Here is a 16,229-nt window from a genome sequence, read left to right as displayed (position 1 = left end):
CTCTGGGGGTCAGATTCCTGCGGAATGCAAGGAGCTGTTTAGAATATCAAAGTCTTTCCTAACACTTAGGGATCTGCTTTCTGCTAATGCAGCCCCAGCCTGAAGTTCTAAGGGGATTTCCACTGCCCCTTGACATGGCCTTCAAATTCTAGGCTGACAAAAGCAGGGTTCTCAACCCTGGGGCACAATTAAAGCACCTGGGGAGGATTTTAAAAATATGTTGCCCAGGTCCCATTCCAGAGATTCTGATTCCATTCATTCCAGATGAGCCTGGGCATCAGTATTTTTTAATTGCTCCTGAGGTGATTCTAATGTATGGCAGTTTAGGACCAATAGGACTAGAAAAATATGTTGAAGGAGTCTTCTAATGGTTATGAATTTCATACTTGTTCTATCAGATACTGCAGAGGCCAGAGTAAAGGGAGGCAGTTAGAGCAGTCCTGGACCCTGGCTCTCGGTCCTAGGTTTAGTGAGCAGGTCTGTAGGGGTTCCTGGAGCTTGGCTATCTGAGATTTCTCTGATTTATCTCTCCAAGCCAGACAGTACATGGTGTCACCGTATTCACTATGATTATCACCCTGTATCATATGTACAGGAGTGTGGTGGGTGTTGGAGGGTTAGGAACCTAAGTAGCCTCAAATTTTAGAGTTGGGGGCTTTAGATACATGGTCCTAAAATTAAGAGCTAGCCTTTTTGTCTCCCCTGTCTAACTTGGCACTAAACCCTGGAAAGGCAAAGGCAGTTCACGTTCTGAAGAAGTTTTTCAGTGTGCTGAGAGAGACAAACATCTTTTCAATGTAGGAAGTGATTTGATGAAGGTGTGTTCTGGGAATACGTGCTTAAGCCTGTGAACTCAGGGAAGTTCTGGAGGGAGAGTGCCTAAACTAAGCCTTGGGAGACATTTTGGAGTTTTTTTTTTTTTTTTTTGAGACGGAGTTTCGCTCTTGTTACCCAGGCTGGAGTGCAATGGCGCGATCTCGGCTCACCGCAACCTCCGCCTCCTGGGTTCAGGCAATTCTCCTGCCTCAGCCTCCTGAGTAGCTGGGATTACAGGCACGCGCCACCATGCCCAGCTAATTTTTTGTATTAGTAGAGACGGGGTTTCACCATGTTGACCAGGACGGTCTCGATCTCTTGACCTCGTGATCCACCCGTCTCGGCCTCCCAAAGTGCTGGGATTACAGGCTTGAGCCACCGCACCCGGCCATTTTGGAGTTTTGAGTAGGCAAGAAGTGAGGGTGTTCTAGGTGGAAGAACAACATTTTTTTTAAGGATGGAAATGAGAGCATTCTTTGAGTAAAAATTACAAGTAGTTTTTGTATTATAACTCAAGTTGCTTAGGTCTCCATACTGTTAACGGCAAAATTGGAGGTGAGGTGTGGTGGAAGAGGCTATAAAAGGTAGGTTGGGGTTAGGTGATAAAGGGCCTTGTGTATCATACTGGGGTACTCAGATATGTCTGGATGTTTGGGAGCCACTGGAGGGTTTTGAGCAAGGTGGGGACATGGTCATATTTATGTTTTCCCAGTGCGGAGTGTGAACGTAGAGGGTGAGTCTAAGTGTGGTTAGGACTGGAGGTAGATGATGAAGGCCTAAATGAGGCAGTGGTAGTAGAGATGGAACAGACAGCACAGATAAGAGAAATAATTAAACGCTGAAACTGGCAGAAGTTGGTGATTGCTTGGATGTGAGATAAGAGAGGTGAAGATACCTAGGATGACTGTCAGGCCTCTGGCTTGGGTCACGAGGTGGTGTCCATCTGAGACTTATGTTCTAGAACAGCAGGTTTGTGGGGAGTAGGTATGAGAGAGGAGGAGTTCGGTTCAGACCAACTGAGTTGAAGTTTGTCCAGCAGGCAGGTAGATGCATGAGACCGAAGCTGAGGAGCACGCCCAGGAGAGAGTGCAAAGATTTGAGGTCTCAGCATAAGTTTTAATTAAAACCACGAAAGCAGATGAGATCAAAGATAAGATATTAGGAGATGGGGTCAGTAGCCAAAGCCCGCAGAGCAACAGTGTTTGAGAGTGGACCGAGGAAGAAGAGAAAAATAAAAACTTTAAGCTGTTATTTACCCATATTACTCATCAAGAAGCACCTGATAATTTTATTCCTGTGAGAATGAGTTAGTGGGTTTGTTTTTTTGTGGATTTTTTTGTGTGTGTGGTGTGTTTTTTTTCTTTTTTGAGACAGAGTCTTGCTTTGTTGCCTAGGCTGGTCTCAAACTCCTGGCCTCAGTGATCCTCCAGCCTCAGCCTCCCTAATTACTGGGATTACAGGTGTGAGTCACTGCCCAGCCAAGTTAGTGAGTTTCTAGGTTTTATAAGAATTAAGACTCACTCCCGCTAGTATATAGTCAGAATGGCAATTCCAAATCCTTGTCTTCACTTATGTAAATTCACATTTTCTGATGGAGTTTTTGGTTGGATGGGGCAGTCTTTACCTGTTTTATATCTGCTTTTTAAGCAAATTATTTATGTTCCCCTGTCATCCCCTATAATTTTTGAGAAAGATGCAGATCACATAAATACTAGTGTGGAGTTTTTTATTGGAGAACTGGAGGTGATAGTTCTCACTCTTTTTTTTTTTCTGTAAACCTTTGGGTTGACGGAAATTTGGCTCCTTCCTCTTTTAACTTGGGATTTAGCTTTATATATTCTACATATAACATATAGTAAAATTTATTATTAACATATTTCAGCTACATATTGTCTTAATTTCAAATTAGCAACAAGTTAGCAAAAGGGTATTACAGAAGAATCACCTGAGTAGGCTTCCACTTTCTCCTTGGATAGGTCTTTTCTCCTTCCATCTTTTCTTCCACATTGCTGCTATAATTAACTTAGTAAAATGCAACTCTAATCTTGTCACTACTCTACTTTAGAAATTACCCAGCAGCTCCTCATTGTCTAGAATGAATTCCACTCTCAGCCGGACGTTCAGCTTTCCATAACCTGACCCCAGACCTTTCTCATCTCATCTGCCACTCCCCCTGCATACTCCATACAGTAACTATCCCCCACTGCTGCTTCTGGAGAATTTCATGTTCTCCCTAACATTGTGCCTGTGTGTGGTCTCCCCAAGATGTGCTTCTCACGATTTCTCAATTTGCCAAAATCCTTTTAATCTCTGGCCTTCTCAGGTAACCCTTTTCCCTCTGCATGGTCGAATTCATTCTGTTCTGGGTATTTATGTAACAATTTGTGCATCTTTATATTTTCTCTGAGAGATTGTAAGCCTTTTGAAGGTCAGTAAAGTGGCTTATCATTGGTTCACTTTATAAATACTGAATTTCTACAAAATGCCAGGCTCCATCTCAATTTACAGTTACTATCTTGGCAGCACCTACCACAGTGTTTGGCAGATACTAATTAAAATGAGTCTTTAGATCTGGCTTTGAGAGTATCAAACCTGTTGGTATCAGATAAGACCATGCATAAAATTTCAAATAATGTTGCAAATCTAGTTGTTTTAAAAATATGTTTAAAAGCATTGTTTACTTTTATTTTTGTACTTTAGTCAAAGAAAAAAGGATTGAGTGCAGAAGAAAAGAGAACTCGCATGATGGAAATATTTTTTGAAACAGTAAGTCATTTTCTTTAATGCTTTTATAATTTTGTGTAATTTTCACCTTAAACATATGTCATTCAATGTTAACTGTCTCTTTGTTATACATCAATACTGATCAATTTCTTGAAGAACGGGCAAGATTCTGTGAACATTTGTGGTTCCTGTGAGTTAGGGAGTATAAAAAACCATATCCCACTGTTGGTAGAGTCTCTTTCACCCAAGCAGTCCTGCATACTGGCACCAGAATCTTCTGATGCATATATTTGATTGTCTTCCCCTCTCTGCCTGAAAATAATAATGATGAAAGCCCACATCTCCTGAGTGCTGCCTAGGTGCCAACCAGTCTTGGATCTCGAACAATAGAAGCCATAGATCCAGGATTCAAACCAGGGAGGATCATTTGATTTCAGAGGGATTAAAAAATACTAGTCTTTGGATTTTAAGTCTGTCTGTAGTGTAACACATAGTTGATGGTACATAGGCCTCCTTAATTTATTCCAGATATTTGTGCCTGCCACCAACAGGAAATATGTTTAAAATGTCAACTCCTAAGTGACAGAGCCAGAGTTCAAACCCAGGTACCTGGCTCTAGAGCCTGATCTCTCATGGCTTTACCATGTTGCTGGAAGGCTTTTCTTTGTCTTCAAGTTAAAGGCCACATAAATCTTTGACCTAAAAAAACACTAACTTCATATGGCTTGGCAGGACCTGCAAAGCCGAGATGGCCCCAGTCTGCTGGCTATTTTCATCATCATCAAATGTGAAGAAGATGGGGAAAAGTGGTAAAATTGAATATTAAATTGATAAAATCCCTGTTCACTTTTAGGCATATTCTTAGTAAAACAAGCAAAATACACTGAGGATTTGCCCACTAAGTATAATCTTACTGTTCTTAAAAGTCATTGGCAATTCAGAGCAGGGTATCATATGATGATGATGATATAGTTAGGAAGATAAATTGGTGAAGTCTGCCTGTGAAACTTACGGCAGTTCTTCTGCTGAGTTCAAATATTTTTCTATGGTCTCAGCAAGAAAAGGAGGTTTAATTCCTGCAAGACAGTAGAAAGCTGAGGAGAGTGATTGGGGAAATTATTCTTTCATTTACAATATTATTAATTATCTCAAATATAAAAATTGGCTGTTTCTGACTGAAAAATTTTAAACCTTGTCCTCAGTAACATCAAGACATGAAAGACTCTGAGGATCAGCAGTTTAAGGAAGTTCAGTAATCAGTGAGTTTTTCCCTAAACCTGGGAATTAATTGTACTGATTGATTGAGTTCATATATTCCTATTTCTTTTTTTCATTGTAGCCTACTCAGTTGTTGCCCATTTATTTAGTCTATCAGTTTTTTGATGGACTCGAAAGGCATAAGAGATTTGGGAAAAGTAATAGAGGCCATTTCATTTGTTCTCTCATGAATGGGATATGGTGTATCCAGGATCCAGACTGATGTCGAAAGTTGATAAATACTAGATTTGCTTCAACGTGTCAAAGCAAATCAACAGTAATGGTGCAGAGTGAACAGCATGGATTCTGGAATCTGAATTCTAATTTCGTTGTTGCAATTGGCAAGTAAAAATTCAAACAGAATCAAATACGGCTACTCAAGGATTTGTTACAGAATTTGACTTTCTTTAGTTGTCAGTAGTAGCCCCCTTTTTAAGACTAATGTCATGGGAAAATGCTTATGATGTAATGTTAAGTAGAAAATGTACAATATAAAAAATGCATGATGACAAATATTAACAATGATAAGATACAGGTGGATTTTGTTTTACACTCTTTTCTCAGTTACCTACAGTGAGCAAATATTACCTTTTTAATCAAATTAGAGAATCAACTAATGAAGCACCACATACTATATTGCCTCTAATCATGAGTGGGTCATATTTGAGGTTTTGGAAACCTTTTCAAAACATAGTTATTGGTAATAGTGACAACTCACGGAGAGAGTAAGAACTTTCAGAGACTATTTGAGGCACCAAATAGCCACCAATGAATGTGTTGAGCTTTTTAAAAAATTACTTCAGCAAAGACTTAAATGAGTAGCTTTCCATTGACATACAAATCTCTGGAATGGCCATGCTTATTTCAGATAATTTAATATAAATATGTAAATGGAGAAAAAGAGACATAGATGTGATCATGTATGGGTGGATATATATATGCGCGCGCGCGTGTGTGTGTGTGTGTGTGTGTGTGTGTGTGTGTAGCTGCTAATGTAATAAAAGGAATTCTTTGCTCATTGCACTTAGGAAGAACATGAGAACAGTATAGCTCCATAATTGAAAACTTGCATCTGGAGCCTGTTGTACTCAATAGCTTTGTGATCTTCAAGCAAATTTCTTGACCTCTCTATGTCTCAGTTTCTTCTTCTCTTAAAGTAGATGATAATGATAGTACCCAGCTCACAATGTTGGTATGGGGATTAAATAAGATAATATGAATAAAACGTTAAAACATAACCATGTCTAGGTCGTAAGTGCTTTATTAAATGTTATCTAGGGGCCAGGTACTATGGCTCACACCTGTAATTCCAGCATTTGGGGAGACCAAAGCAGGAGGATCTGTTGAGCCCAAGAGATTGAGGTTGTAGTGAGCCATGACCACACTTTGTCACCCAGGCATGCTAACGCAGGTGACAGAGTAAGACCTGTCTTTAAGAAAAACAGAACAGTATTATTTAGGATTCTATGTCTTCCGTGGTATCTTACACATAGTTCTTTTTACATTGTCTTACTCTCTCCTTCATTATGTCTGCTTAATGCTGGGGAGTCTAAGAACTAAGATTTACTTGAGATCATTTACTCTGTCCGCTTCAGTGACCACACTTGAGTTCTGAGGCTAGTTCTTTCTAAGCCTGTTTATTTACCCAGCAGCCCCACTGGGGCAGCCAGTACACCTAGGGTTCTTCCTTGATGACTGTGTTTAGGCAGATATCTCAGTGGTTCATGTTCTTTTTCTAGGGAATTTCAAGTATTTGTGAAGAGGTTTGATTAACTGATTTCTCTAATGCATTAGAGACTTAAAATCAGTAATTATTACATGTTCGCTGAGATTCTAAAGTATTATCTTTAAAAAATTTATTTCTGGATGAGCAAAAATTGATCTGATACTCTTAAGTCCAATGACTTAATATTTTCCTACATTTTTCCTAACCCTTAGGCATAGTGAGATGAAGTTTTTCAACATTTTATTATGAAAATTTTCAAACATACAGCAAAGATGAGTTTTTCCCTGAATACCAATATCCCTACCACCTAGATTCTACCATTCACATTTTATTCTACTGGCTTTATCACATATATATGTGTATTCATCTATCCACTTATGTATCAACTCTTTTTTTTTTTTTTAATGTACTTCAAAGGAGTTCTTTATATGTGTATATTCTGGGTACCAGGCCTTTTTCAGGTATATGTTTTGTGATTATTTTAATCTAGTTAGTATTTGCCATTTCATTTTCTTAACAGTGCCCTTGGATGAGCAGAAGTTTTAAATTTTTATGAAGTATAATTTCTATCCAATTACAATTGCCTTTTCAAGTTTATTTTGGAAGAACTGTATCCCAAATTTTTCATAAGAATAATTAAAATATTTCTGGGGTTTTGTCATCGTTGTTTTTGAGACGGAGTTTGGCTCTGTTACCCAGGCTGGAGTGCAGTAACACCATCTCGGCTCACTGCAACCTCCGCCTCCTGGGTTCAAGCGATTCTCCTGCCTCAGCCTCCTGAGTAGCTGGGATTACAGGCACGTGCCACCACGCCCAGCTAAATTTTGTATTTTTAGTAGAAATGGGGTTTCACCATGTTGGTCAGGCTGGTTTCAAACTCCTGACCTTGTGATCTGCCTGCCTCAGCCTCCCAAAGTGCTAGAATTACAGGAGTGAGCTACCACGCCCAGCCAAGTTTTTTTTTTTTTTCTGTCCATAAAATTTAAATATTCTACAGGCTTATTTTCCCTTAATGTTTTGCTTTGCGTATAGTGGACATGCAACATGTATATGTGAATGATTGATAGGCAGCCATGAATTGTATAATTTTCCTATTGTTTAGGTATAGCTTTTCCACAAAACCTTAAAAGTAAACAAATATTGACAGATACATGTTTTGCTTTTAATTAGAATTGTTAAATCTGTACAGTGTGATACATGTTAAGCAAAGCACTGTCAGTGTTTTCTTAAAATTTAAGTGTCAGAGAAAGTAATTAGTTCCTATTAGCAAGTGATCTGGTGTAACTAGGTTGGTGTTTTTTTGTTGTTGTTTTTGTTTTGTTTTGTTTTGTTTTTTGAGACAGTCTGCCCAGGCTGGAGTATAGCAGCACAATCAATCATAGCTTACTGCAGCCTTGACCTCCCAGCCTCAAGCTTTTCACCCACCTTAGCCTCCCACGTATCTAGGACTACAGGCATGCAGCACCGCACCCAGCTAATTTTTATATTTTGTAGAGATGCGGTGGGGGAGTGGTCTCACTATGTTACCCAGGCAAGTCTCCAGCTCTTGGGCTCAAGCATTCCTCCCAAAGTGCTGGTATTACGAGTGTAAGACCACTGTTCCTGGCCTATAACTAGTTTGTATACTCAAGTGGGAAGACGTTCTTCATGGTCTGATCTCCAAGAACTTTAAAGAATCAATCATATGCTACTGGCAAAGCACGATGGCTGCTCTCTGTAATCCTAGCACTTTGGGAGGCTGAGATGGGAGGATTGTTTAAGCCCAAAAGTTCAAGGCCAGCCTGGGCAAAATGGTGAGACCCTGTCTCTAAAAAAATTTTTTTTAATTAGCCAGGCATGATGGTGCATGTCTATAGTCCCAGCTACTCAGGAAAGAGTATTGTTGAGCCCTGGAAGTCAAGGCTGCAGTGAACCATGATCGTGCCACTGCACTCCCATCTGGGCGATAGAGTGAAATCCTATCTCAAAAAGAAAAAAAAATTGTGTGTGTATGCAAAAATCTCTTCAAGTTCTAGTGAGGATATTGAATGAGATAATTGAAGAGTTTCTTATATAACCTCTAAAATGCTTAGTTCTATTACACTGTTCATTTCCAGGCCAATTTTTTAAATATAATTTTTTATGAACATAAAATTATGGTGTATATATAAATATATAGTAGAACACAGTAGGGTGACTATAGTTAACAATAATATGTTGTATATTTTAAAATATTACGAGTGGAATTGGAATGTTTCTAACACAAAGAAATGAAAAGTGTTTAAAGGGATGTATACCCTAATTACCCCGATTTGATCAAAACGCATTGTATACCTATGTCAAGATATCACACATACCCTGTAAATGTATACAACTATTATGTACCCATAATACAAAATTTTTAAATAGAAAATAACAGGTGCTTTTTCATTTTTTAAAACCCTTTTAAACAGAAAGATATATTTCAATTAAAAGACTTGGAGAAGATTGCTCCCAAAGAGAAAGGCATTAGTAAGTACCACAGTTATACTGCAATGTTTTGGGAAATATCTGTCATCTTTTCTGCAACAGTCTTTCACTTTATGGAAAACCTAGATTTCTAGAGATAAATCATCACCAGTTTCCTACCATCCAAAGATAAGCACTGTCATGTTGTCCTTTATTTTTTTGTATAATACATCCTGTATAATACATTTTGAATATATATCTCTGTCATTAAATATCCTTTCATAACATAAATGACTATATAATATCTCATCGCAATAAAATACTTTTAAAAATCAAGTTGATAAGCTGGGTGTGGTAGCACACATGCCTGTAGTCCCAGCCTCTCTGGAGGCTGAGGCAGAAGGATCGCTTCAGCCCAGGTAGGCAAGTAGCAAAATCTTGTCTTTAGAATAAAAATCCAGTAATTGGACTGGTTTCCAATTTTTTTTTTTCTATCGAAAACAATGCATTGACAGGCATCCTTCTGTATATGTATTATTATTTTGTTTGGCTATATTTATAAGGTGGAATTTCTCCATTAAAGATATGTATAAATCTAAAGTTTTAGATCTATATTGCCACATTTCTCCACCTATACTGAGAGTACCCATTTCCTTGTGTTCTTTATTGTATTTTTTAGTGTTTTTAATTTGGCAGTCAAATCTAATTGCTTTATTTTGCATTTCTTCAGTTATTAGTGGAGTTGAACATTTTTCTCATATATTGGCCATGCATATTTTATTTTATTTTATTTTATTTTATTTTTTTGAGATGGAGTCTCCTCTGTTACCCAGGCTGGAGTGCAGTGGTGCGATCTTGGCTCACTGCAACCTCCGCCTCCCAAGTTCAAGCAGTTCTCCTGCCTCAGCCTCATGAGTAGCTGGGATTGCAAACACCTGGCACCATGCCCAGCTAATTTTTGTATTTTTGGTGGAGATGGGGTTTCACCATGTTGGCCAGGCTGGTCTCAATCTCCTGACCTCAAGTGATCCACCTGCCTTGGCCTCCCAAAGTGCGGGGATTACAGGCGTGAGCCACCATGCCCAACCACGATGCATATTTTATAGATGCACATTGATGTCTGTGTCTATTGCTGTGTTGTTTCAAAATGAAAAAAAACTCTATTATTATGAGCGTACATATAAATGAAACTAGATGACGACTAAGAGTCCCTCACACTTTCATGTGCAGTACACATCCTGTCTTTACAGTCATCAGTGAACAATTGGTTCTGCTACTTCTTAAAGATGTGCAAATTTCTTTTTCTTTTTTTTTTTTGAGATGGAGTTTCGCTCTTGTTACCCAGGCTGGAGTGCAATGGTGCGATCTCAGCTCACCTCAACCTCCGCCTCCTGGCTTCAGGCAATTCTTCTGCCTCAGCCTCCTGAGTAGCTGGGATTACCGGCACATGCCACCGGATGTGCAAATTTCTTAACTTTAAATACGCAGGTGACCCTTGAACAACAGCATTACTGGGATATTGGGATACCAATCCCTCACACAATTGAAAATCTGCATGTAACTTTTGACTACCCCAAAACTTAACTACTGATAGCCTGCTGTTGACAGGAAGTCATATCGTATGTTTACTATTCATTAAGTGGCAGTGGATCATCATAAAGGTCTTCATCCTTGTCATCTTACGTTGAGTAGGCTGAGGAGGAAGTGGTATTGCTGTCTCAGGTGGCAGAAAATCCATGTGTAACTGGACCCGTGTAATTCAAACCTGTATTGTGCAAGGGTCAACTATACAGTATTAATTACACCAGGGTCCTAAGGTCCCCACACAGATTGTAGGTAATGGAATCTCAACTGTATCTTGAAGGATCAAAAACAACAAAATTCAATACAGTCTATAAGATGGAAACATTTATTTAAAAAATTTATACTAACTAAATTCCTTTCTTCTTACCTATTTTTCCTCCCAGTTATTGACAATTTTTTTCTGCAGTATAAGATGATAGTCAAATTACCTGACATCTTAAAAAAAAACATTATTTAGAAAAGGAAAAATACCATATAGCAACAGACTATAAGTGTTAACACTATTAAAATTATTTGCTGAGCACTAATGCTAGATCTTCTATTACTACATAATCTACTGGGGGAGAAAAACTTGCGTTTCTGTAGTTTTGTTTTACTTTTTCAAAGGCTTCTCACAAGTAACATTTTATTGATATTATTGCTATACACCAAAGTAGGTATGGAAATGATATCTAATAGATTTTAAAAATTAGGCATAAAGAACAGTTTGCTTTAGAGTCATCCAGTGTTACTGCTAAGAGTTAGGATTAGAACTCAGGTCCTATTCTTTTTTTTTTTCTTTTTTGAGACGGAGTTTCGCTCTTGTTACCCAGGCTGGAGTGCAATGGCACGATCTCGGCTCACCGCAACCTCCGCCTCCTGGGTTCAGGCAATTCTCCTGCCTCAGCCTCCTGAATAGCTGGGATTACAGGCACGCGCCACCATGCCCAGCTAATTTTTTTTTGTATTAGTAGAAACGGGGTTTCACCGTGTTGACCAGGATGGTCTTGATCTCTTGACCTCGTGATCCACCCGCCTCGGCCTCCCAAAGTGCTGGGATTACAGGCTTGAGCCACCTCGCCCGGCCCACTCAGGTCCTATTCTTAATCCTGTGTACTACCTGTTTTCCCCTAAGCTCCTGTATACAGTCATGCTTTGCCTAAGGATGGGGATACATTCCAAGAAATGTTTCCTTAGGCAATTTCATTGTTGTGCATGTTGTTATTTTTAAGAGTTTCTTATTTATGAACTTTTTAACTCTTGATTTGTCATATTGTTTGCAAGTGTTTCCCCAGTTTTTAAATTTGTCCTTTAAATTTTATTTATGGTGTTTTTTAATATAGAGTCTTTAAAAATTATCTCTTAGCTTCTATGTCAGTAAAAGAAGTCCTTCAAAGCTTAGTTGATGATGGTATGGTTGACTGTGAGAGGATCGGAACTTCTAATTATTATTGGGCTTTTCCAAGTAAAGCTCTTCATACAAGGAAACGTAAGTTGGAGGCTCTGGAATCTCAGGTAAGCTACCATAGTTAAAATTATAGATTTGCTTTATTACAGAAAGTTATTTTACTTCATCCTCTTTTCATTTAGCGGTTTCTTTTAAATTTTTAGTATGCATTATTTGACTGAAAGTGTAAAGATAATCAACACCTCTTTGTCCTAAACAATGTAAGGCCTTTAGAACCTTTTAATTTTCATCTTCCCATATGTCAAGATACTGTTTTTGTTGCTATTTCTATCGTTTTGTTTTTGAGACGGAGTTTTGCTGTTGTTGCCAAGGCTGGAGTGCAATGGCACGATCTCAGCTTACTGCAACTTCCGCCTCCTGGGTTCAAGCAGTTCTCCTGCCTCAGCCTTCCAAGTACTGGAATTACAGGCATGTGCCACCATGCCTGGCTAATTTTGTATTTTTTTAGTAGAGACGGGGTTTCACCATGTTAGTCAGTCTGGTCTTGAACTCCTGACCTCTAGTGATAACACCCGCCTTGACCCCGTAAAGTGCTGGGATTACAGGTGTGAGCCACTGCACGCAGCCTTTTATTGTTTTTTAATGTTCTCTTTTTCAATAGATGGTTTTTTGGGAACAGTTTTAGATTTACAGAAAAAAATTTGATGGAAAAGTTTGGAGAGTTCCCAAACATACGCCCTTTCTCCCTCACCATGCATACAATTTTTCCTATTATTGACATCCTATACTAGTGTAATATGTTTGTTACAATTGAGCCAGTTTTGATTTATTGTTAACTAAATTCCATAGCTTACATTAGGGTTCAGTCTTGGTGTTATACATTATGTGAGTTTTGACAAATGCGTGATGAGTATCCACAATTACAGTATTGTACAGAATAGTTTCACTGCCCTAAAAATCTGCTGTTCCCCACCTATTCCTCCCTGCCTTCTCCTGAAACCCTAGCAACCACTGATCTTTTTACTGTCTCTATAATTTTACCTTTTCCATATAATTGCAGTCATACAGTATGTAACCTTTCCAGATTGTCTTCTTTCACTTAATAATATGTATTTGAGGTTTCTCCATGTCTTTTGGTGGCTTGATAGCTCATTTCTTTTTATTGCTGAATAGTATTTCATCATATGAATATAACACAGTTTGTTTATCCATTGAGGTATTGAGGAACGTATGGGTTGCATCCAAGTCTGGGCAGTTACAAATAAAGCTGCCATAAACATTCGAATGTAGGTTTTGTATACATATGAGTTTTCAGCACATTTAGGTAAATACCAAGGAATATGATTGCTGGATTGTATGGTAAGTATATGTTTACTTTCTAGGAAACTGCCAAAGCATCTGTTTTTACATTCCCAGCTACAATGGGTAAGAGTAACTATTGGTTCACATCATTACCAGGATTTGGTGTTGTCAGTGTTTTGTATTTTAGCCATTCTAATAGATGCGTAATGGTATCTCATCGTTGTTTTAAATCGCCATTCTCTAATGACATACGATTTGGGACATCCTTTTTTTTTTTTTTTTTTTTTTTTTGAGGTAGAGTTTCACTGTTTTTGCCCAGGCTAGAGTGCAATGGTGCTATCTTGGCTCACTGCAACCTCCGCCTCCTGGATTCAAGTGATTGTCCTGCCTCAGCCTTCTGAGTAGCTGGGATTACAGGTGCGCGTCACCACGCCCGGCTAATTTTGTACTTTTAGTAGAGACGGGGTTTCACCATGATGGGCAAGCTGCTCTCAAACGCCTGACCTCAGGTGATTCACCCACCTTGGCCTCCCAAAGTGCTGGGATTACAGGTGTGAGCCACTGCTCCCGGCTCTGGAACATCTTTTTTTATGCTTATTTGTCATCTGTGTAAAAGGAGCTATTTAGATCTTTTGCCCATTTTTTAATTGGGTTTTTTGTTTTCTCATTATTGAGTTTTAAGAGTTCTTTGTATCTTTTGGACACCAGGTCTTTATCAAATATGTGCGTTTCAAAGATTTTCTCTCAGTCTGTGGCTTTTCTTTTCATTATCTTAACAGCCCCTTTCACAGAGCAGTTTTCAATTTTAATGAAGTCCAACTGATCAATTTTTTTCTTTCCTGAGACATTCTTTCAGTGTTGTAGCTACAAAGTCGTGGCCAAACTCAAGGGCATGTAGATTTTCTCCTATGTTATCTTCTAGAAGTTTTGTAGTTTTGAGTTAATTTTGGGGAAAGGTATAAAGTGTGTCTAAATTCAATTTTTTGTACATGTATGTCCAGAGTAACTGTATTTTAGTATAATGTACTTCCTGTGTGTGTGTGTGATAGAGAGAGAGAGAGAGACAGGGTCGTGAGAGAGAGAAAGAGAGACAGGGTTTTGCTTTGTCACCCAGGCTGGGGTATAGTGGCACAAACATGGCTCACTGTAGCCTTGACCTCCCAGGCCCAATTGATCCTCCTGCCTCAGCCTCCCGAGTAGCTGGGATTATAGGCACACCGCCACACTCGGCTAATTTTTGCACTTTTTTATAGAGACAGGGTTTTGCCATGTTGCCCAGGCTGGTCTTGAACTCCTGAGCTCAAGTGATCCACCCACCAAAGTGCTTGTGGGTGAGTCCCTACAACCAGCCTATAACCCTATGCACTTTATGGATTTTAAAACATTTCAAGAAGGAATCCAAACTGAAGGACATCCTTTAGTTATTTGTTCATCCAGAGTTTAAGAGTTATAAACTCTCAATCATTGTTTGAAAATGTCTAATTTACCATTACTTCTTGAATATAGAATTCTTAGTTATTTTTCCTCAGCATTTTGAAAATATTACTTGTCTTTTAGCATATGTTGCTAAGGAGATGTTTTGCTGTCGTTCTGATTGTCTTGTTTTCCTTAGTAAGCTCTCTTCTGTTTGCTTTTAAGATTTCCTTCAGTCATTGATGTTATATTTTGATGATGTTTTATCATGAATCTGAGTTAGCATGTTTTAATTTCCTCTGCTTTAGAACTCTGGCTAGCTGCTTCCACCTAATGATTAAAGTCTTCTATTATAGAAAATTCTATGGTGGTATTAAACTGTTTGCTGTTCCCTAATAGCTCTGTTCTTTCCTTCTGGGATTCCTGTTTGTATCCTCATTCTATCGTCTATGTTGTTTAAGCACTCTTTTTATTTTTCCATGTCTTTCCATGTCTGTGATTCATTTCAGTTAATTTTCTCAGCTCTCTTTCACTTACAGTTTTTTCTATAACTATTTCTAATCTGCTACTTAACTGTTCATTGAGTCTTTTTATTTCAATAATTAGATTTTATCTCTAGAAATTCTATTTGGTCCTTTTCAGTTCTGTTTATTCTGTTTTTCCTGCAGTGTTCTATTTCATTATGGCTTCTATTACTTTTACCTCTTTTATAACTTGAAACATACTGATACGGCTTGAATCTGTGTCTACTCCCAAATCTCATGTCAAATTGTACTCGCCAGTGTTGGAGGTGGGGCCTGATGGCAGGTGATTAAATCACAGGGGCAGCTTCTCATGAATGGTTTAGCACCATACTTCAGTGCTATTCTTGTGATAGTGAGTGAGTTCTCAGGCGATCTGACTGTTTAAGTGTGTAGCACCTCCCGCCTCTCTCAGTCCTGCTCCTGCCATGTAACATTGAGTTACATGCTGGAACTCGGGTCTAGTTCTCCTTGTCTCATGACCCTTCACACCTGCTTTCCTGGTGTGCCTGTTAGACTCCTAGCCCCTAGTCACCAGTCCTGCTCTTCCACCCTGAGTAAAAGATCCTTGAGGTCTCCCCAGAAGCAGAAGCTGCCATGCTTCCTGAAGAGCCTGCAGAACCATGAGCCAATTAAACCTCTTTTCTTTATAAATTGCCCAGCCTCAGGTATTTCTTTATAGCAATGTGAGAACAGCTTAAGACACATGCTTAATTTATATTTTCAGATTACTTAAATATGTCAAATTTGGGGAGGGTTATTAGTTTGATCTGTGTATCTGCTGGCTACTACCATTCATAGTGTTTTTTTTAACCTGTATGTTTTTTATTTTTTATTTATGAGCTCACATTCAATTGGTTATGTTTAGTCTGCGGGAGCCACAGGTACTCTGTGAAATAGTGGTTTCAGGCTTGTTTTTTTAGAGTCTCTGGGTACTTTAGTAGTTATGGACCAATTTTTATGTTAATTTCTTGGCTTACAGTTCCAGTACCTCATGTTTTATACAGCATGAGTACTGTATAAAATTTAGTATGCACGTCTGTGCATAGCACGGTTTGAGAGATTTGTTTTC

General features: G+C 38.6%; 1 protein-coding gene across 4 annotated transcripts in view; it reads left to right on the top strand.

Moving 5' to 3' along the window:
* Positions 1 to 1,226: 1,226 nt before the first annotated feature.
* The window catches only part of MND1 (meiotic nuclear divisions 1), a 62,963-nt gene continuing 47,960 nt past the window's right edge, over positions 1,227 to 16,229 (top strand). For 2 of the 4 annotated variants that reach the window (XM_064383807.1, XM_012448525.2), the window contains exons 1-3: positions 1,227 to 3,582; positions 8,956 to 9,013; positions 11,880 to 12,028. In XM_064383807.1, coding sequence (XP_064239877.1) covers positions 3,559 to 3,582; positions 8,956 to 9,013; positions 11,880 to 12,028 — 231 coding nt within the window. In that variant the 5' untranslated portion in view covers positions 1,227 to 3,558. Of the gene's footprint in view, positions 3,583 to 4,742; positions 4,800 to 8,955; positions 9,014 to 11,879; positions 12,029 to 16,229 lie in introns of all 4 variants that reach the window. The other 2 variants (XM_064383808.1, XM_012448526.2) reach the window with 2 other exon arrangements.

This window comes from Aotus nancymaae, unplaced genomic scaffold, assembly GCF_030222135.1.
Source record: "Aotus nancymaae isolate 86718 unplaced genomic scaffold, 86718_ANA_hifiasm-v0.15.2.pri h1tg000033l, whole genome shotgun sequence".
NCBI classification, from domain to species: domain Eukaryota; kingdom Metazoa; phylum Chordata; class Mammalia; order Primates; family Aotidae; genus Aotus; species Aotus nancymaae.
Note: the sequence above shows the minus strand (reverse complement) of the source record. Positions and strands in the feature narration are given on the sequence as shown.